The sequence below is a fragment of the Chiloscyllium plagiosum genome, unplaced genomic scaffold (assembly GCF_037043375.1).
Source record: "Chiloscyllium plagiosum isolate Xiang-an unplaced genomic scaffold, Cpla_swu_hap1 HiC_scaffold_25, whole genome shotgun sequence".
Lineage (NCBI taxonomy): Eukaryota > Metazoa > Chordata > Chondrichthyes > Orectolobiformes > Hemiscylliidae > Chiloscyllium > Chiloscyllium plagiosum.
Window position 1 is genome coordinate 54336746 of NW_028270163.1, and position 23265 is coordinate 54360010.

General features: G+C 41.9%; 1 protein-coding gene across 1 annotated transcript in view; it reads left to right on the forward strand.

Moving 5' to 3' along the window:
• The window catches only part of cep112 (centrosomal protein 112), a 557597-nt gene that overhangs the window by 434852 nt on the left and 99480 nt on the right, over positions 1-23265 (forward strand). Inside the window, exon 22 of the mRNA XM_088000744.1 lies at positions 19507-19569. Coding sequence (XP_087856870.1) covers positions 19507-19569 — 63 coding nt within the window. The remainder of the gene's footprint in view (positions 1-19506; positions 19570-23265) is intronic.

The following is a 23265-nucleotide window of genomic DNA, read 5'->3' on the forward strand; positions in this document are numbered from 1 at the left end:
ATGGATCCCCCTTTTGGTTGATGCATGGATTTCGGAAAATACTCTTGTGTGTTTTTCAGGATCATCTCTGATAGATTTTCTGGAGTTGTCTTCCAGTATTGCAATATTCTTCAGTGTCCATTCAGGCCTTCAGTTTATGCATCATGCTTTCGGTTGGATTTCACATTTGGCAAATCTTTCGAGGCTTTAGTCATCCTCCATTCTGTTGTCTTAAAGCTGTTGGTCTAGGCTATCTGCTTTGGGCTCATGGTTGTCATAAGGAAAGGTCACTCGATCCAAACATTAACCCTGATTTCTCTCCACTGATGATGTCAGACTGGCTGAGTTTTTCCAGCAATTTCTATTTTTGTCTATTGTCTACCTGTTCTTCGAAGAGAAGGATACAGTCTAAGATATTTCTTTGTGGGTATCAGTGCTGACTGTCGTTAATAGTGTCTGTCTCAAAATGGTCGGGATCTAGTAGGTTCTTCTCTGCTACCAGTGGCTTTGTTAAAACTCCTGTTCACTGATCTCACAGTCATGCTGCCTAAGATCTTCAATGAGCGGACATGGAGGCAAACTGTGGAAGGCCAGGCACATTTGAAACAGCAACAGTATGTGATGGATGGCAGTTATAGGAAAGGGGGAAGTCTCAGATACAGTCACATCGATGGGTTAACTCCAGGAAGGGTAAGAGAGGTAGACACCTAGGGCAGGAGTCTTTTGTGGATATACCCATTTCAAACAGGTATGTTTGGAAAATGTAGGGGGTGATGGATTCTCAGCAGAACGTAGCACGAACAGCCAAGTTTCTGGTATTGAGACTGGCTCGAAGGCAACGAGGGGTATGCCGGCTTCCAAGAGATCAATTGTGTTAGGGGATTCTATAGTCTGAGATACAGACAGATGTTTTTGTGGCCAGCAGAGAAAAAGCAGAATGGGGTGTTGTTTTCTTGGTGCCAGGATCAAGGATGTCTCAGAGAGGGTGCAGAATGTCCTCAAGGGGGAGAGGGCCAGCAAGAGGTCATTGTCCACATTGGAACCAACGATATAGGAAGGGAAAAGGTTGAGACTCTGAAGGGAGATTACAGAGAGTGAGACAGAAATTTAAAAAGGAGGTCCTCAAGGGTAGTAATATCTGGATTACTCCCAGTGCTACGAGCTAGTGAGGGTAGGAATAGGAGGATAGAGCAGATGAATGCATAGCTGAGTAGCTGGTGTATGGGAGAAGGATTCACATTTTTGGATCATTGGAATCTCTTTTGGGGTAGAAGTGACCTGTACAAGAAGGACAGATTGCACCTAAATTGGAAGGGGACTAATATACTGGCAGGGAAATTTGCTAGAACTGCTCGGAAGGATTCAAACTAGCAAGGTTGGGGGGTGGTGGGGGGATGGGACCCAGGGAGATAGTGAGGAAAGAGATTGATCTGAGACTGGTACAGTTGAGATCAGAAGCAAGTCAAACAGTCAGGGCAGGCAGAGACAGGGTAGGACTAATAGATTAAACTGCATTTATTTCAATGCAAGGGGCCCAACAGGGAAGGCAGATGAACTCAGGGCATGGTTAGCAACATGGGACTGGGATATCATAGCAATTACAGAAACATGGCTCAGGGATGGGCAGGACTGGACGGATAGAAAGGGAGGCAAGAGAGGAGGAGGAGTGGCATTTTTGATAAGGGATTGGATTACAGCTGTGCTGAGGGAGGATATTCCCGGAAATACATCCAGGGAAGTTATTTGGGTGGAACTGAGAAATAAGAAAGGGATGATCACCTTATTAGGATTATATTATAGACCCCCTAATATTCAGAGGGAAATTGAGAAACAAACTTGTAAGGAGATCTCAGCTATCTGTAAGAAAAATAGAATGGTTATGGTAGGGGATTTTAGCTTTCCAAACATCGACTGGGACTGCCATAGCGTTAAGGGTTGAGATGGAGATGAATTTGTTAAGTAAGTACAAGACAATTTTCTGATTCAATATGTGGATGTACCTACTAGAGAAGGTGCAAAACTTCTTGCCCTGACTACTCTTGGGAAATAAGACAGGGCAGGTGACTGAGATGTCAGTGGGGGAGCACTTTGGGGCCAGCAACCATAATTCTATTAGACTTAAAATAATGATGGAAAAGGATAGACCAGATCTAAAAATTGAAGTTCTACATTGGAGAAAGGCCAATATTGATGGTATAAGGCAAGAACTTTCAAAAACTGATTGGAGGCAGATGTTCGGAGGTAAAAGGACGGCTAGAAAATGGGAAGACTTCAGAAATGAGATAACAAGAATCCAGAGAAAGTATATTCCTGTCAGGGTGAAAGGAAAGGCTGGTAGGTATAGGGATTGCTGGATGACTAAAGAAATTGAGGGTTTGGTTAAGGAAAAGAAGGAAGCATATGTCAGGTATAGACAGGATAGATTGAGTGAATCCTTAGAAGAGTATAAAGGAAGTAGGAGTATACTTAAGAGGGAAATCAGGAGGGCAAAAAGGGGACATGAGATAGCTTTGGCAAATAGAATTAAGGAGAACCAAAGGGTTTTTACAAATACATGAAGGACAAAAGGGTAACTAGGGAGAGAATAGGACCCCTCAAACGATCAGCAAGGTGGCCTTTGTGTGGAGCCACAGAAAATGGGGGAGATACTAAATGAATATTTTGCATCAGTATTTACTGTGGAAAAGGATATGGAAGATATAGACTGGAGGGAAATAGATGGTGACATCTTGCAAAATGTCCAGATTACAGAGGAGGAAGTGCTGGATGTCTTGAAACAAGTAAAGGTAGATAAATCCCCAGGACCTGATCAGGTGTACCCAAGAACTCTGTGGGAAGCTAGAGAAGTGATCGCTGGGCCTCTTGCTGAGATATTTGTATCATCGATAGTCACAGGTGAGGTGCCAGAAGACTGGAAGTTGGCAAACGTGGTGCCACTGTTTAAGAAGGACGGTAAAGACAAGCCAGGGAACTATAGACCGGTGAGCCTGACCTCGGTGGTGGGCAAGTTGTTGGAGGGAACCCTGAGGGACACAATGTACATTTATTTGGAAAGGCAAGGACTGATTCGGGATAGTCAACATGGCTTTGTGCGTGGGAAATCATGTCTCACAAACTTGATTGAGTATTTTGAAGAAGTAACAAAGAAGATTGATGAGGGCAGAGCAGTAGATGTGGACTTCAGTAAGGTGTTTGACAAGGTTGACAAGGGAGACTGCTTCGCAAGGTTTGGTCTCACGGAACACAGGGAGAGTTTGCCATTTGGATACAGAAGTGGCTCAAAGGTAGAAGATAGAGAGTGGTGGTGGAGGGTTGTTTTTCCATGCAGAGTGATACATGTATGGAATAAGCTGCCAGAGGAAGTGGTGGAGGCTGGTACAGTTGCAACATTTAAGAGGCATTTGGATGGGTATATAAATAGGAAGGGTTTGGAGGGATATGGACCGGGTGCTGGCAGGTGGGTCAAGATTGGGTTGGGATATCTGGTCGGCATGGACGGGTTGGACCGAAAGGTCTGTTTCCATGCTGTACATCTCTATGATTCTATGATCTCTGGATTCTGTGTGCATGTGTTGAGCATAGAAACTCACCAGGGTCTGTTGAAATATTCGTCAGCAGTGTTCAGCACTTAAAAGAACAAAGAACAAAGAAAATTTACAGCCCAGGAACAGGCCCTTTGGCCCTCTAAGCCTGAGCTGATCCAAATCCACTGTCAAACCTATCGCCCAATTCCTAAGCTGCTGTATCCCTCTGCTCCCCACCTGCTCCTGCATCTGTCCAGATGCACCTTAAATGAATCTACCATGCCTGCCTCTACTATCTCTGCTAGCCACGCATTCCAGGCACCTACCACCCTCTGTGTAAAGTACTTGCCGCGTATAACCCCCTTAAACATTTCACCTCTCACCTTGAATGTGTGACCTCTCTTTATTGAATCCCTCACCCTGGGAAAAAGCTTACCTCTATCAACCATGTCTATACTGTTCATGATTTTGTAGACCTGAATCAGGTCCCCCCTCAATCTCCTTTTTTCTAATGAAAACATTCCTAACCTACTTAACCTCTCTTCATAGCTAGCACCTTCCATACCAGGAAACATCCTCTTAAACCTTCTTTTCACCGTCTCCAAAGCGTCCACATCCTTTTGGTAATGTGGCGACCAGTAATGTACACCGTATTCTAAATGCGGCCAAACCAAAGCCTTGTACAATTTTAACATGACTGCCAGCTCTTATACTCAATAGCTGAAAATGTGTTGCTGGAACAGCGCAGCAGGTCAGGCAGCATCCAGAGAACAGGAGAATCGACGTTTCGGGCATAAGCCCGAAGAAGAGCTTATGCCCGAAACGTCGATTCTCCTGTTCCCTGGATGCAGCCTGACCTGCTGCGCTGTTCCAGCAACACATTTTCAGCTCTGATCTCCAGCATCTGCAGACCTCACTTTCTCCTCTTATACTCAACACCCTGTCCGGTGAAGGCAAGCATACTATATGCCTTCTTGACCACTCTATCCACCTGTGCAGCCACCTTCAAGGTACAATGGACCTGAACTCTCAGATCTCTCTGCTCATCAATTTTCCTAAGGCTATTCTGTTAACAGTATAGTTAACAATATAGTATAGTTAAACATGCCAAAATGCATCACTTCACATTTACCTGGATTGAACTCCATCTGCCACTACTCCGTCCAACTCTCCAGTCTATCTATATTCTCATGTATTCTTTGACAGTCCCCTATGCTTTCTGCTACTCCACCAATCTTCGTGTCATCTGCAAACTTACTGATTAGACCAACAATGCCGTCTTCCAGATCATTGATGTATATTATAAACAACAGTGGCTCCAACACTGACCCCTGTGGAACACCACTGGTCACCTTTCTCCATTTTGAGAAACTCCCTTCAACTACTACTCTCTGTCTCCTGTTGGTCAACCAGTCCTTTATCTACCTAGCTAGAATACCCTGCCCACCATATGACTTCACTTTCTCCATTATCTTACCATGGGGAACCTTATCAAACACCTTACTAAGGTCCATGTATATGACATCTACAGCTCTTCCTTCATCTATCAACTTGGTCACTTCCTCAAAGAACTCTATTAAGTTGGTAAGGCACGATCTACCCCGCACAAAACTATATTACCTATCACTGATAAGCCCATTCTTTTCCAAATATGAATAGATTTTATCCTTCTCCAGCAACTTTCCCACCACTGATGTCAGGCTCACTGGTCTGTAGTTACCTGGGATATCCCTACTACCTTTCTTGTACATGGGGACAACATAAGCAATCCTCCAGTCCTCTGGCATCTCACCTGTGTTGAAGGATGCTACAAAGATATCTATCAGGGCCCCAGCTATTTCACCCTCAGCAACCTGAGATAGATCCGATCCGGTCCTGGGGATTTGTCCACCTTAATCTCCTTTAGCCTACCCAATACATCCTCCTTCCTTATGTCAATGTGATTCTGAGTAAACAAACTTCTATCTCTAATCTCAGTATTCATCACCTCCCGTTCCTTAGTGAACATTGATGCAAAGTTATCATTGAGAATCTCACCCATTTTCTCAGGTTTGACACACTCCCTTTCTTCCTTACCCTTTAGTGGACCAACTCTTTCTCTGGTTACCCTCTTGCTTCTTATATAAGAATAAAAGGCCTTGGGATTCTCCTTAATTCTGTTTGCTAAAGTTATTTCATGACCCCTTTTAGCCTGCTTGATTCCTCGTTTGAGATTGGTCCTACTCTCCCAACATTCCTCCAAGGCCTGTTGTGTTCTTAGCTGCCTGGACCTTATGTACACTCCCCTTTTCCTCTTGGCTAGTCGCATGATTTCTCCTGTCATCCACGGTTCACGAATCTTGCCTTTCCTATCTCTGTTATCAAAGGGCCATGCCTATCCTGCACTATCTTCAACCTATCTTTGAAAGCCTCCCACATATCAAATGTGGACATTCCTTCAAATAGCTGTATCCAATCCACATTTCTCAGCTCCTGCCTAATTTTGATTTAATTGGCCTTGGCCCAGTTTAGTACTCGTCCCTTAGGACCACTCTCATCTTTGTCTCCGAGTATTTTAAAACTTACAGAATTATGGTCCCTATTCCTAAAGAAATCCCCCACTGCAACTTCTACCACTTGGCCTGGCTCATTCCCCAACACCAGGTCTAATATGGCTCCTTCTCTTGTCAGACTATTGACATACTGTTCTAGAAAACTTTCCTGGACGCTCTTTACATACTCTGCCCCATCCAGACCTCTGACATGAAGTGTATCCCAGTCAATGTTGAGAAAATTAAAATCTCCCATCACCACCGCCCTGTTGCCTCTACATAGTCATAATCTGTTTACCTATTTGTTCTTCCACCTCACGCTCACTTTTGGGGGCCTGTAATACAGCCCCACCAATGTAACTGCACCCTTCTTATTTCTCAGTTCCACCCATAATGCCTCACTGCTTAAGCCTTCCATAGTGTCCTCCTTTAGCACAGCCATTATATCATCCCTGACCAGCAATGCAACACTTCTCCCCTTTTACTTCCCTCCGTGTCCTGTCTGAAGCGTCTGTATCCTGGAACTTTTGTGTTGCCACTCGTGTCCTTTCTTCAACCAAGTCTCTGTGATCGCAATAATGTCATACTCCTAGGCATCAATCCAAGCCCTAAGTTCATCTGTCTTACCCACTATACTCCTCGCTATAAAGTATATGCACTTCAGGCTGCCAGTTTTGTGTTCATCTGCTCTCTACCTACTCTTCCCCTTGGTAATGCTAACTTTATGATCCTTACTGTCTCCAGTTTCCACCTCACTGTCTAGTAGTCTTCTCTGCTGGTTCCCAGCCCCTTGCTACATTAGTTTAAAACCTCCTTGGTCACAGTGAAACTGTAACTGTATATAGAACAGGAAGATCCTATAACTGGTATATGCTGTATGAAGAGTTAACGGATCTCAGTCAGATAATGTTGCCTTTATTGTTCACTAACAAAGACGAGGAAGTTCTCAGGTCCTGATTTCTGCCACCCCCTGGATAATATAAATATTATAATATAAACTCAAATTGCACCTTCTTCAAGATAATATACTGAAAGTATATTTCAGCTGCCATCTTGCCCACATCCTGTCTGAAAAGTGAAAATGCATCAATGGCTGTTTAATTAAACTTCACATCATACAGTACCCAAAGAAGCTTTAATGTGTGAACTAGTGGATTTTCTTTGCTTACCTTTATATTTCATTGTGTTTAGCTCTTGCCCTTCTTCATTTCCTTTTCAAGGATGAATCCAGGACAGCCTCTGTAAGACAAATATCAACTTCAAAGGAAAGCAGTCCTCTGGGAGGTGCTCTCAATCTGAAATGTTTCCCCACCCCCTACCTGCAGAGCTTGTTATAAATATCTGGTGCCCTATTTGGGTAGCTAAAGAAACAACTTACCAAAGATCCTGGTTGGAAAGGGGCTGCTTAGATGACAGACTAGCTAGACTGTCTTTGATCAGCTATTGCTAAGTTAAGCAAGAATTGGCAGCCTTTCTGGGCACAGCACAAAAATGAATTTATGGAGCTCAGGAATGAAAATGTTAAATGTTCACATGGACAAAACTTCAAAGATGCTTAAAAATGGTAAGTGAGCTCCAAAAAGCTGAATTTATTAGCTAACTGTAGTTAAAGGTTAAGGAGCAATAAAAAATGTAAATTGGTGTTTGTTCCGGCTGATTATCATTCCCTGATTATATACCTTAACAGGTCCACTTTTGCCACTCATCAGAGGCCAAGAAGATAGTGAAGAAGGCGTTTGATATGCTTTCCTTAATTAGTCAGAGCATTGAGTATAGGAGTTGGGAGGTCATGTTGCGGCTGTACAGGACATTGGTTAGGCCACTTTTGGAATATTGTGTGCAATTCTGGTCTCCCTCCTATGCGAAGGATGTTGTGAAACTTGAAAGGGTTCAGAAAAGATCTGCAAGCATGTTGCCAGAGTTGGAGGGCTTGAGTTATAGGGAGAAGCTGAATGGGCTGGGGCTGTTTTCCCTGGAGCGTTGGAGACTGAAGAGTGATAACTCCTGTGGAATGCCTGGCTTTTTAACATATGTATTTCATTATTCAGAATTTGAGTCAGCAACATCATCATGCAATGCCTGTCCGTAACATTGATAATGAAGTTGAACATGCCAGAGTCAATATGTCATTAATTGTAAGTCCTTCACAAACTGGCATTTCCAAAATCATACAGATTATGGTGGGAAATGAGGAATGGTATATCTTCTGCATACCAGCAAATAAACACTGTAGCTACAACAACAGGCCAGAGGCTGGGAGTGTTGCAGTAAGTAACTCACTACCTGACTCTCTAATGCCTGTCCATCATCTACAAGGTACATGTCAAGTGTGTGATAAAAAATACTCCACTCATCAGGCTGAGTGCAGCTCCAGCAATACTCAAAAAGATCAACACTATTCACTACTGAGAGGGAACTTGACGTTTCTGAGGACAATGTGGAACAGACTGATGCTAGAACAGGTTGATGTTAGGAAGGAGGATGTGCTGAAAATTTTGAAAAATATAAGGATAGATAAATTGCCTGGGCCAGATGGGATATATCCTATGTTCCTAGAAAGTGAGGAAAGAGAATGCACTACCTTTGGCAATAATCTTTGCGTCCTCACTGTCGACTGGAGTAGTGCAGATGATTGGAGGATGGCAAATGTTATTCCCTTGTTCAAGAAAGGGAATAGGTATAATCCTGAGAATTACAGACTAGTCAGTCGTACGTCAGTGGTGAGCAAAGTATTGGAGAGGATTCTGAGAGATAGAATTTTGATTACTTGGAAAACCACAGTTTGCTTAGAGATAGTCAGCATGGCTTTGTGAGGGGCAGCTCATACCTCACCAGTCTTACTGAATTCTCTGAGGATGTGACAAAACACGTTGATAAAGGTAAAGCAATGGATGTGGTGTATATGGATTTTAGCAAGGCATTTGATAAGGTTTCCCATGGTAGGCTCATTCAGAAAGTAAGGAAACATGGAATACAGGGAAATTGGGCTGTCTGGATACAGAATTAGCTGGCCCATAGAAGACAGAGGGTGATGGTAGATGGACAGTATGCAGTCTGAAGCTTAGTGATCAGTGGTGTTCTGCAGGGATCGGTTCTGGGATCTCTGCTTTTTGTGATGTTTATAAATGACTTGGATGAGGAAGTGGAAGAGTGGATTAGTAAGTTTGCCGATGACACGAAGGTTGGTAGAGTTGTGGATAGTGTGGAGGGCTATTATAAGTTGCAATGAGACATTGACAGAATGCAGAACTGTACTGGTATGTGGCAGATAGAGTTCAAGCTGGAAAATTGTGAAGTCATTCACTTTGGAAGGTTGAATTTGAATGCAGAATTCAGGGTTAAAGGCAAGATTCTTGGCAGTCTGTGAAAACAGAGGGATCTTGGGGTCCATATCCATAGATCCCTCAAACTTGCCACCCAAGTTGATCGGGTTGTTAAGAAGGAGGGTGGTGTGTTGGCTTTCATTAGCAGGGGGATTGAGTTTAAGAGATGCGAGGTTATGCTGCAGCTCTGTAGAGCCCTGATTAGACCACACTTATAAAATTGTGTTTGGTTCCGGTCGCCTCATTATAGAAAAGCTGTGGAAGCTTTAGAGAGGGTGCAGAGGAGATTTACCAGGATGCTACCTGACTGGAGGGCATATCTAATGAAGAAAGGTTGAGGGAGCTATGGCTTTTCTAATTGGAACAAAGGAGGATGAGAGGTGACTTGATAGAGGTGTACAAGATGTTGAGAGGCATAGATAGAGTGGTTAGCCAGAGATTTCTTCCTATGGTGGAAATGTCTATCATGAGGGGTATAATTTTAAGTTAATTGGAGGAAGGTTTAGAGGAATGTCAGAGGTAGGTTCTTTACATAGAGAGTGGTGGGTGTGTGGAATACATTGCCAGCAGTGGTAGTAGAGTCAGATACATTAGGGACATTTAAGCGACTTTTGGACAAACATATGAAAAATAGTACAATGAAGGGTATGTAGGTTAGTCTGATCTTAGAGTAAGATAAAAGGCTGGCATGGCATCAAGGGCCAAAAGGCCTGTACTGTGCTGTATTGTTCTGTGTTCTAATATGCAAAGAATGGAGGGATCTTGACAGAAGGGATGAGTTTAATTTGGTGTTCAGCACAACATCGTGGGCTGATGGGCCCGTTCCTGTGCTATACAGTTCATTGTTTTATGTCATGATTCGGAGATGCCGGTGTTGGACTGGGGTGTACAAAGTTAAAAATCACACAACATCAGGTTATAGTCCAACAGGTTTAATTGGAAGCACACTAGCTTTCGGAGCGACGCTCCTTCATCAGGTGATTGAATCACCTGATGAAGGAGCGTCGCTCCGAAAGCTAGTGTGCTTCCAATTAAACCTGTTGCTCTATGTATTTATGTTAAAAAGACAGACACCAAACATAAAGACAATGGAGAACATTTTGCAAGATCTACCTGAGGTCGCCATTTTCCGAGATGACATTCCAATAACAGGGAAAACTAACTGCTTCTTATTAGAGAACGTGGATATTGTCCTAAGGTATTGTCCTAAGGCAGGCATATATCTAAGAAGGGAAAATCATGTATTTCTATGCCCCCCTCCCCCCCCCCCCCCCCACACGACCATAAGTGACCTATTGGGCTGCAGAGTTAACTAGACCAGGTTACAGTCATGATTAGAGTGGGAGGCCAAGTAGCAAATGCTGATGCATTGAGTTACCTCTATTTGTGGTGGTACCCCCAGTGGAACAGTCTGTAATGATATTAAAATTTCTGAACATGTTCCCAATCACAGCTCACAATATCAGACATTGGACGTGGAAAGATCCAGCCCTTTCAAAACTGAAATAGCTGGTGGTTATGGAGGAAATGAAAGGACGATCATACTGAGGGCTGCCCTAGAGAGTCAGCTCACAGTAGAGGACAGCATATTGTTATGGGGAACAAAAGTAATTGTCCCAAGCAAAGGTTGCCACCAAATACTGGCCGAACTCCATGAGGGCTATCCAGCGATCTCCAAAGAGGAAGATGTTGGCGAGAAGTTATGTCTGGTGACCAGGCCTGGTTGCAGACATAGCCACATTGGTGGGATGGGGCCGAGAGTCTCAATAAGGTCAAAAGTTACTACCAGCTGCTTCCCCACATGTGTGGGAATGGCCAGGTAAACCTTGGACTTGGTTACATGTCAACTATGCAGGTCCTTTCATGGATTGAATGCTCTTATCATTGTAGACAGCTACTCAAAGTGGTTGGACATGCATAGAGTCCATTCATCAAACATGGGGATGACAATAGAAACATTACACGTCTTTTTCAATACATAGAGATCTGGATGTGTTGGTCATCATTTACCAACAAGGAATTTCAGTATTTATTGAAGTCAAATGGTATTTGATATATTAGGACAGCTCCATACCATCCATCATCCAATGGCCTTGCAGAAAGAGCAATCCAAACTTTAAAGTTTGACTAGAAGAAACACCCTACAGCCTCACTAGACACCAAACTGTCCCAGTTCTTATTTGATTATAGGAGCACCCCATGTGCAACTACAGTGGTAGCACCAGCAAAGTTGCTAATGGGTAGAAAACTCCACACCAGGTTAAGTCCGATCTTCCCCGACCTGTAGAGGGTCAGAGTGAAACTGAATTAGGAACGCTAATGCCAGACACAAGGCTCTACCAAGCGGGAGAGACAGTTTGACACGGGACAAATTTTGGTGTAAGAATCATGGAAATGGCCTTGCATGGGCTGTATAAAGTTCAGATAGGTGCGATGGTCCTGAACAAGTACATGGACCATGTGAAAGCTGCAAATTCACAAACAGTGAGGGAGCAAAATATGCCCTGGCCCTTCGAACATTCAGAAAGGCTGCTGGAACCAGTGAGTTACCTGCTCCCTCCATCAAGCATTTATTTTCTGAATTAGAGATAGACATAACAGGTAGCAACCTTGATGCCTTTGCCACCGGAAAAAGAGAGTGAAATTCTATCAACATGTTCCTGGTGCAAGAGGCAAGCTCCCATACATTACAAGCGGCCCATGTTGCACCCCAAGTTGGAGGAACCTGACCTGGTGCTAAAAAAGCCCCAGGAGGCTCTCCCAAGAAAAGGACCAGCCCCTATCCTCAGACTCGGAGGGGAAGGGCTGTAATGATTGTAACAAGGTCAGCCAGCTGGACATCGTAGAATATGAGTTCCCTTATTGGCGCCGTTAATCTGGTCCAATCAGAGAGCCTAAAGTAGATAAGCAAGAGGCTGGAAGAATATAGCAAGTCAGGCAACATCAGGAGATGGAGAAGTCAACATTTCAGATGTAACCCTTCTTCAGCTACCTGGCTTGCTGAGTTCTTCCAGCCTCTTGCCTGTCTACTTTGGATTCCAACATCTGTAGGTTTTTTTGTCTCCATACAAAAAGGGAGTGTTAGAGATACCTGACTCTGAAAAGACTGTACTGAAATCAAGGACTGTTCATCTGTAAATTAAAGGTGACTTGGTGGCAGCCTTTGTGGAGATACTTCAGTAACCACTGTTAGGGAGCTTATAAACTCCTCCCACAAGTGACTCCTTAGCTTTGCTGTTGCTTACATTAACCCAAAATGATTCTAATTAATTATGATTCAAACTAACATCCTTAATCCTCTCCATGTTTTTTGAGCTACTGTCATTCTGATATGTCAAAAGCCCCTCAGGGTTCAGATCCCAACCTGAGTCTATTTCAGCCTTCAGATCAAGGTATTGCTTGACCAGGAACCAATTTAGGTGGTAAAAACAATGACTGCAGATGCTGGAAACCAGATTCTGGATTAGATGCTGCCTGAATTGCTGTGCTCTTCCAGCACCACTAATCCAGGAACCAATTTAGTTCACTGAATATTAGGGAATGGGATTTGCTACAAATTAAGACATGGACTGCAGAGGTTTGGATGACCTCAGGTTTACAGAGGGTAGACTTTGGAAATAAATTGAAACAGTTGATTAGAGAAGAAGCAAAGTTATGAATGAGGATTCCAACAGTGGGTGAACTGAGACTGGGGGCGGGGGGAGCATGTATGGTTGTCGTAGTGATGATGGTAAAGATGAGCCATATTATGGTGGTAGAAATAGATTATCTTAATAATGATGTGATTATGAAGCTGAGTAATCAGTCCAGAACAAATGTGCTATAGGAAACTTAAAAGGATTCAGAAAAAATTTACAAGGATGTTGTCAGGGTTAGAGGGTTTCGGCTATAGGGAGACACTGAATAGATTGAAGCTATTTTCCCTGGAGCATTAGAGGCTGATGGGTGACCTTATAGAAGTTTATAAAATCATGAGGGGCATGGATAGGGTAAATAGACAAGGTCTTTTCCCCAGGGTGGGAGAATCCAAAACTAGAGGGCACAGGTTTAAGATGAGAGGGGAAAGATTTAAAAGGCTTCTAAGGGGCAACTTTTTCATGCAGGGGGTGGTGCGTGTATGGAATGAACTGCCAGAGGAAGTGGTGGAGGCTGGTACAATTACAACATTTAAAAGGCATCTGGATGTGTATATGAATAGGAAGGTTTCAGAGGAATATAGGACAAATGCTGGCAAATGGGACTAGATTTATTTAGGATATCTGGTCGGCATGGATGAGTTGGACCAAAGGGTGTCTTTCCATGCTGTACATGTCTATGACTCTGTGACATCAGTCTTGTGATCAGACTGATAATCTCACCATAACTCCCAAAAATGTGTGCACAAACCTATGTTCTTTTTCTGTTTCAGTTTTTCGATCGATATTTTCATTGACTGCCTTGAGTATTCCATACCTAGCACTCCTCTTCTTCAAGTAAACCAAATGTCTAGATTGTAGTACAGCAATGGTCTTTGAAGGATCAAATAACACCACCAATTTGGATGACATTTTGTGGCTGCAAACAAAAATAAAACTCAGTGGTGAAATTGTTTTATTCTCTTTCTATTTCATTTTACTTGACAAAAATGAAATTTCTGTCTCTAAGTTGTGATTAGATTAGATTAGATTACTTACAGTGTGGAAACAGGTCCTTCGGCCCAATAAGTCCACACCAACCCTCGGAAGAGCAACCCACCCAGACCCATTCCCCTACATTTACCCCTTCACCTAACACTACGGGCAATTTAGCATGGCCAATTAACCTAACCTGCACATCTTTGGACTGTGGGAGGAAACCGGAGCACCTGGAGGAAACCCACGCAGACACGGGGAGAATGTGCAAACTCCACACAGACAGGTGCCCAAAGCGGGAATTGTTGTGTATACTTAAAAAGAACACCTGTCGGGCGGCATGGTGGCACAGTGGTTAGCACTGCTGCCTCACAGCGCCAGAGACCTGAGTTCAATTCCCGCCTCAGGCAACTGTCTGTGTGGAGTTTGCACATTCTCCCCGTGTCTGCGTGGGTTTCCTCCGGGTGCTCTGGTTTCCTCCCACAGTCCAAAAATGTGCAGGTTAGGTGAATTGGCCATACTAAATTGCCCGTAGTGTTAGGTGAAGGGGTAAATGTAGGGGAATAGGTTTAGGTGGGTTGCTCTTCGGCGGGTTGGTGTGGACTTGTTGGGCCAAAGGGCCTGTTTCCACATTGTAAGTAATCTAATCTAATTTAATATGTTATAAAATCTGAAGTGTCTTCAAAATGTTGGAAGGGTATGGATTGGCTTGATATCAGTTGTCAATAGAATGATACAGATGACAGAACTAGACCTTATTTAGGTTCCAAAAAAGCAAGTTTCTTGCACAATTGGTGTGATTCAAGTTGCAGCTGAATGCCTTGTCAATTTGCATTGGTACATTTTCAGCAAGATCATAAATACAAAAGACAGTGCAATAAAAAGTTGTTAAAGGTAAAAATAGACTACAACAGTAAACTGACAAGAAATATAAAAACATACTGTAAGACATTCTACATGCATATAAAAGCACGTGAATAGCTGACGGGGTTATTGGTCCCTTAGGGACTGAGACTGGGGAATTAATAATGAGAAATGGTAGAGACCTGAAAGACACTAAAGACATATAAATAATAGTAGAAAATCCAGGAGAAGGAGAAATTGCCATAAGGTAAACTTATGGGAATAAAAGCTGACAACTCCAAGCATGTTAGCCTACTTCTGAAAAGATTTGACTGCAAACATAATGACGACATAGATTGTAATCTAAAATGCAGAGGTCCGAGTGGATTGATAAACTGCAAATATAACATCTCTATTAAAGAAGGGAGGAAGACAGAAAGTTGGAAACTATGGGCTAATAAACCAAATATCTGACATTCGGAATATACTGAGAAAAATCATTAGTCTGAATATAAGGAAGTAATAGAACATTACAGTGCAGTACAGGCCCTTCAGCCCTCGATGTTGCGCCGCCCTGTCATACTAATCTGAAGCCCATCCCACCTACACTATTCCATGTACGTCCTTTTGCCTGTCCAATGACGACTTAAATGCACTTAAACTTGGCGAATCTACCACCAATGCAGGCAAAGCATCCCATACCCTTACTACTCTCTGAGTAAAGAAACTACCTCTGACGTATGTCTTATACCTATCTCCCCACACTTTAAAGTTGTGTGCCCTCGTGTTTGCCGTCCCCATACTTGGAAAAGGCTCTCCCTGTCCACCCTATCTAACCCTCTGATTATCTTGTATGTCTCTATTAAGTCACCTCTCAACCTTCTTCTCTCTAATGAGAACAGCCTCAAGGCCCTCAGCCTTTCCTCGTAAGACATTCCTTCATACTAGGCAACATTCTAGTAAATCTCCTCCACCCTTTCCAAAGCTTCCACATCCTTCTTATAATGCGGTGACCAGAACTGTACACAATACTCCAAGTGTGGCCGTACCAGAGCTTTGTACAGCTGCAGCATAACCTCCTGGTTCCGGAACTCAATGCCTCTAATAATAAAGGCCAAAACACTGTATGCCTTCTTAACAACCCGTCAATCTGGGTGGCAACTTTCAGGGATCTGTGTACATGGACACCGAGATCTCTCTGCTCATCTGCACGCCCAAGAATCCTACCATTAGCCCAGTACTTTGCATTCCGATTACTCCGGCCAAAGTGTGTCACCTCACACTTGTCCACATTGAACTCCATTTTCCACCTCTCAGCCCAGCTCTGCATCCTATCTATGTCTCTCTGCAACCTACTACATCCTTCGTCACTATCCACAACTCCACCGACCTTAGTGTCGTCCGCAAATTTACTAACCCAGCCTTCTAAGCCCTCATCCAGGTCATTTATAAAAATGGCGAACAGCAGTGGACGCAACACCGATCCTTGAGGTATGTTGCTAGTAACTGGACACCAAGATGAACATGTTCCATCAACTACAACCCTCTGTTTTCTTTCAGCAAGCCAATTACTTATCCAAACTGCTATGTCTCCCACAATCCCATTCCTCCACATTTTGTATAATAGCCTACTGTGGGGAACCTTATCGAACGCCTTGCTGAAATCCATATACACCACATCAACCAGTTTACTCTCATCTACCTGTTTGGTCACTTTATCAAAAAACTCAATAAGATTCATTAGGCACGACCTACCCTTCACAAAACCGTGCTGACTGTCTCTGATCAGATTATTCTTTTCCAGATGGTTATAAATCCTATCTCTTATAAACCTTTTCCAACACTTTACCAACAACTGAAGTGAGACTCACTGGTCTCTAATTACCAGGGTTGTCTCTACTACCTTTTTTGAACAAGGGATCCACATTTGCTATCCTCCAGTCCTCAGGCACTATTCCTGTAGACAATGATGATTTGTAGATCAATGCCAAAGTCTCGGCAATCTCTTCCCTTGCTTCCCAGAGGATTCTAGGATAGATCCTATACAGCCCAGGGGACTTGTCTATTTTCACACTCTGCAGTATTTCTACTACCTCTTCCTTGTGAACCTCAATCTCTTCTAGTCTAGATGTAAGTACCTCTGTATCTTCTTCACCAACATTTTCATTTTCTATCGTGAACACTGTCAAAAAATATTTATTTAGTGTTTCTCCTATCTCCTCTGACTCCACACACAACTTCCCACTGTTACCCTTGATTGGCCCTAATTTAACTCTTTTATTCTTTTATTCCTGACATACCTATGGAAAGCCTTAGGGTTAACCCTGATCCTATCCGCCAACAACTTCTCATGTCCCCTCCTGGCTCTTCTGAGCTCTCTTTTTAGGTCTTTCCTGACTTCCTTGTAACCCTCAAGCGCCCTAACTGAGTTTTCACATTTTGTCCTAACATAAGCCTTCTTTTTCTTCTTGACCAGGGATTCCACTTCCTTAGTAAACCACGGCTCACGCATTCTATATCTTCCTCCCTGCCTCTCAGGTACATACTTAACTGAATATTTAGAAAAGCTTCATATAATAAAGTAGAATTAACATGATTTTGTTTAAATTCAAAGAATACAGCCAGGTTAAAGAAGAACCAGTAGGGGAGGCATTGGCCTATTGGTACTGTCATTAGACTATTAATGTAGTCACCCAAGTAATGTTCTGGGCACTGGGTTCAAATCCCAACATGGCTGATGGCAAAATTTTAATTCAGTTACAATCTGGAATTAAGAGACTGATGTTGACTGTAAAACCACAGTCGGTTCACTAGGTTCCCTTTAGGGAGGGGAGGCGGTGAGGAGGGGAGGCATTGCCTTGATATGTTCCAGATAGCAGCTTTCAGGTCTCCAGGGAATGTGTGTGTAGCATTGCTGAATTTAAGGTATTTCTGTTATAGCAAATGTAAAATATTTGTCAACTTTATTCAAACCATTGCCAAGATTGTGATTTCATATAGGTAGGTTCATTTGAAGCTTTATAGTTGCATCTCTCCTCTTTTCAACAGCTGTTATTTCCAACATATGAACATAGAACATAGCAGTGTTTGATTTGTTTTTGTTAGTGTGTTCATGTTTGAAGAGAAGTTTGAAAAGAAGCTTTCGGGTTATATGGTTATCTCCAAGCCCAATAGTTCATTGAGTGATTTACACACTGATGACAACTATTGCATTCTTGAAATACTTCCACATAGATTAAAACAGATCTTTTTAATATATCCTGAAAATAATCCTTGTGTTCTATGCTTCAGTGTACATCTCAATTTGCACCAATGCTGGAAGATCTTATTTAAATTGGCCTATACTGATCACAGCACCTTGATCATTTAATGGTGCTCCCTGATGTATAGTTCCATGACCTTCTGCTCATGCATCTGGTGGTGTAGCACGAGCATATAGAACTTGGTATAAAATATTCAAGCTGTATTTGAGGTTTAAAAGAAAATTGCAGTTCCTTTGCCTCTGTTCTTTTACCTCCTTTGACTCCATTCCATGGCAACATTAAGAAAATAATCCATCCTTAAATTTTCTGAAATGCATGACCTGAGTGTGTGGTGGGTGCAGATTTGAGAGCAGTTTTCAAAAAGGGGGCTGGATATATGCAGGAAAGGAAGAAATTGGCAGGAATAAAAAGAAATAGCAGGGATATTGCAACAATTTACTAACTCTTCCAAAGAGCTCCTACAGGCCCAGTAGATCAAATAGCTTTTTGTGCTGTATCATTCTGTCATTACCATGCTATACCCCTGAGGGAGTGGAGTGAAATAGAGACAAAACACTTTACTCACAGGGAGGCAAAAAAAATCAGCTGATCACAGCCTGAACAGCTCACCCTCTCAGTTGAATAATGGTGAGACGTGTTCAAGGATTAGAGAGACACATTATTTACTGTGAAGGGAATTTTTAAAAAACACTGCAATTTCATTTATATTATAAAATCCATAATTATACTTAAAAATCATTTGATTTGCATAAATCATTTTCCAAAATGCATTAAAGGCAGTTCTTCTGTACGTTACAATAACGTTGGTAATAATCATATTTAATGGCCTTACAGCAAAAAGGTGGAGTAAAATTTTGCTAATGGCCACATTTACATTAAGTGCATAAACTCCTTTGAAGTTCCAAAAGCCAGCTATACCTCTGTTGTATGTTAGAGAATGTTGTTGCTCCTTCCCTCGGGCAGATTTGTCTGTGCAGCTTCTTTCTCATTTTTTTTCCCCTTTTCTGATCCCTCCCCCTCACCACCACTCACTGATCCAGACTCTTCTTAAAAATCGTCTGGCACTCTGAAGCATACGTGTCATATTGTACCTTCACAGTCTTCATCAGAGCATGTGTTTCTGTTTTTACTAAGGTGAAGTCATTCTGATAAACTTTATGCTGTCATTTTTCATCCAGAAAGCCCTTTATGTTTTCTAATAATTGGCAGCAGAGATATATTTTTCCTTTCAAGTGATGACTAGTTGGCTGAAGATCAAAGCAAGGCCCTGTGCTTTTGGTTGCCATGAAGGGGCGTTGGAACTGGCATAGAGCCCAGATCCTAAGTGACAGGCATACCGATTAGGTGCCAAGCGCCTAGGTCAACAGTGAGTGTCTGTGCACGTTCTTCCTCTTTGCCTATCTCATGTTACATTTCTCCTTTTGTTTTTACAGACCAGCAACAAGTTGAAGCAGATTGAGAAAGAATACAGCCAGAGGCTTTTAAAATCTTCACAGGTATGGCCCAGAGATTTAGAAATTTCAGTATCCATGTCAGGTTTGTGAAGTGTCAGTAAACCCATTTTACCAAATCCTCCTTCCTCAAGAAACACTTCTCATTGTCAAATTGTCTACAGACCATAGTTACACATTAAAGTCCAGTAGAACTAAATGGAACGTTTTGAAGATCTAATCTTCTGCCGCTTTAGTAAAACAATTAGGGATTATTAATTGTTTTGCATCTGCAAGTATTGTGCTCCAGAATCCAAGAGGTTGTCTCTTAACAGCTGAGATAAAACTGTTTTGAAAACCCTACATGATCAAAGTACACAAAGCATACTCCTTTGCAAAGTTCATTGTTGTCATACAGTAGATCTAATCAGTGGAGATGACAGTAAGGCATAAATCAACTACCATCTGCCTCGATAGGCCTACCTCAAAAGCCTAAAGCAGCTGTTCTAATTAAAAGTGTACAGATTTGCATGATTCTTTCCATCCAACCAGCAGTGACTTCATAAGATGTGGTGAGAGCTGATTTCTGACAATTTGAGTTGAATAAGAAAAGATCTTGTATTTAAATGACTAGAATATTTCATAAAACGGTGGTAAGAAAGAATACTGAGGGGAGTTTTACAATTACAAAACAGTGTTCTAATGAGATTAAGAGAGTGTGCAGGCTTTATTCTTTGAATTCTTTGCATATTGCAACATTCCTTTTATTTGAACAACTTTAACCCTATCTAGAACAGCTTTCTTCATTTTTGGTTTTTAAACTGGCAGTGTGCTTGTTCTGAATGTATCCATTTGTTCCTTCCCAGACTACTTGCTCAGTGAATCTATTGCATTCTCATTGTTACAGAAATTGGGATGCTGAATGCCAAAGACATTCTTATTGATCCTCGATAGCTCCACACACCTGGTTGGCCTCCCACATTCTCCTCTTCATAAACCTGAGATCATCAAAAGTTCTATTATCTCGACATTTACTGACCTACATTGACTCCAGTTTAAATCATATCTGTGTTAAAATTCTCATTCCACGATGGTCTCACTGAGCCTATCTCTGTAATCTGTTCCACCTGGTATTGTGGGTCTGCCTACAACACATGGACTGTAGCGATTCAAGAAGGCAGCTCACCACTACCTTCTCAAGGGCAACTAGGGAAAGGCAATAAATGCTGGCCAGTCAGTGAAGCCATGTCCCAGAAGTGAATAAACTAAACTGGGAGATACCTACACTCCTCCAATTCTGGCTAGTTTAGCATCCCCAATTTTAATCATGCCACCATTTGTGGCTGTGTCTTCAGCTGACAAGGCCCTGAGCTCTGGCATTCCCTTTCTAAACCTCTGTGTCTCTTTCCTCCTGTAATAGACACCTTTGAAACCAACTTCAATATTCCATAATATCTCCTTAAGTGGCTTGGTTTCATTTTGTTTTGTTTTTGGAAACTCCATGCAGTACCTTCAGATGTTTAATACATTAAAAGGTGCATTACAAATACGTTGTTGTTGAACAATGCTTTGAAGCTTCAGTAATAATGCATTCAGCTGGTCTCTCAGTTTGATTTCTCTTCATCCAACAAAGGTCAGTACTTAAGAATGATTTTCTGTTGAGACAGGAGTATGACAAGAAAGCAGCAGTTTGTAGTGTTAGCTACAGTACCATCTAGTTTAGACATTTTGACTTAAAATGAAAAACAAATACATTGAAAAATCCATACCACTAAATTCAATCAGTAATCTTCAACTACATCCAATTTTAAGAAAGTAACACAAGCTCGTGACTTGTCAGGACTCTAAAGAAAAGGGCAAAGTCTAGTGAATAGAAGTAAAAAGAAGATTCTTGAAGGAAATAAAGGAATTGTTATAAAGGGAAATAACAAACTACCCTTGTAATTAAAGGGTGAAAATATACACTCTGACTAAAGAAACATTCAAAACGATGAAGTGCCTTTTTTTTTAAAATGCATTACTCCTACTCATCTGGGCTAAATAGTATGCCTGTGTATCTACAAATGTGATGTAATTATGTGACCAAGAACATTGATGCAATAGCAATAATGGCCCATTAGTAGCTTTCATGTGGTTCTCCCACAGACAAAATTAGTCTAATCTAGTGCTCAACACCCTCTTAAACATTCACTTCCAACACCCACACAAGAAACATTGCACTTAAGATTTTGTTGTTCACTTTACCCAAGTAATAACCTTTTTTTCCTAGCATGTGGTCACAATAAACTGCAAAACTCCCCATTTGACTAGCAAAATGTTCAAAAGTATTGAGATTTTCACAATGGATCAGTATTGAGTGGGTTGTTAGAATAATACAGCGGATCTGTCCCAGTCATTTTTATTCATCTTGTTAGCATCCAAATTGTCCATCCAAAATGAACTATGCTGTGGCTTCATGATGACTGACTTTACAGTAAAATTGCTTCAAAATATACCAGTCATCTTTTCAGTAATTGATTGCAACTACAATTTTGTGCAGATTTTAATTATTTCCCATTTGGTTTTTTAACTCTTCTGGAGTGTTGTGGAAGATCCAGGAATTTAGAAAAGTCTCAGGGAATAGAGACATTAAATTGGAGACGGGATAAAAAACTTTTTACTGCACAGTCAAGAATTATCCTTCCAGGTATTGAAGTCACTATTCATGACATGGCATGGTGGTGCAACAAAGTATGAAAACATCACGCAGACAAGTGACAGGATGATGTAGAAGCATAGGTGAGGAAAAGGTTTACCATACTAATACCTCAATGAGCAGGTTGTGTTAAAAAGGAAAGGTTGTATCTGCTGGAGTTTAGCAGAATAAGAGCTGAGGTGATTGAAGCCTACAGGGTAGTTGTGGAGAGCATCCATCCAAAATGCAGTTCTTTTTCTCACAGATGGTCATGAGTCTTGGAACTCGCTTTCTGAAAATATGGTGAAACAGAGTCTTTGAATATTTTTAAAGCAGAGATGGATAGATTCCTGGTGAGCAAGGGGGTGAAAGGTTATCAGAGGTAAATAGGAATATGTGTTTTAGGTTACAATCAGATTGTACATGATCTTACTAAATGGTGGAGCAAATGTGATGGGCTGAATGGCTTCCTATTGCTCCTTGTTTGAATGCTCATGTATTCATCATGCATGTTGACTTTACTCACATAACCACAAGATATTGCAAACATTTCTATTGTCACGACTGAGACCTGAGGTCACTGTTTCCTTTTCTAGCCCACTTCCTCACTAGACAACAAATTTTACATTTAATCAGTTAAAAATCACACAACACCAGGTTGTAGTCCAACAGGTTTAATTGGAAGCACTAGCTTTCAGCGTGCCGCTCCTTCATCAAGTGGTTGTCCACCTGACAACCACCTGTTGAAGGAGCGCCACTCCGAAAGCTAATGCTTCCAATTAAATCTATTCGACTATAACTTGGTGTTGTTTGATTTTTAACTTTGTACACTCCAGTCCAACACCGGCATCTCCAAATTATACATTTAATCAAGTTGCTAACATAATTAATAACGTAGGGCCGACTGGGATTGTCACCGGACTAATAATGCAAGGATCCGGATAATGTTCTGGGGACATTTAGCCCTAGGTTCAAGTCCCACCATGACAGAATGTGAAATTTTAGTTGAGGAAAAATATGGAATTAAAAGTTTTATGGTGACCATTGTCAGGAAAAACCTATCTTGGTCACTAATGTCCTTTAGAGAA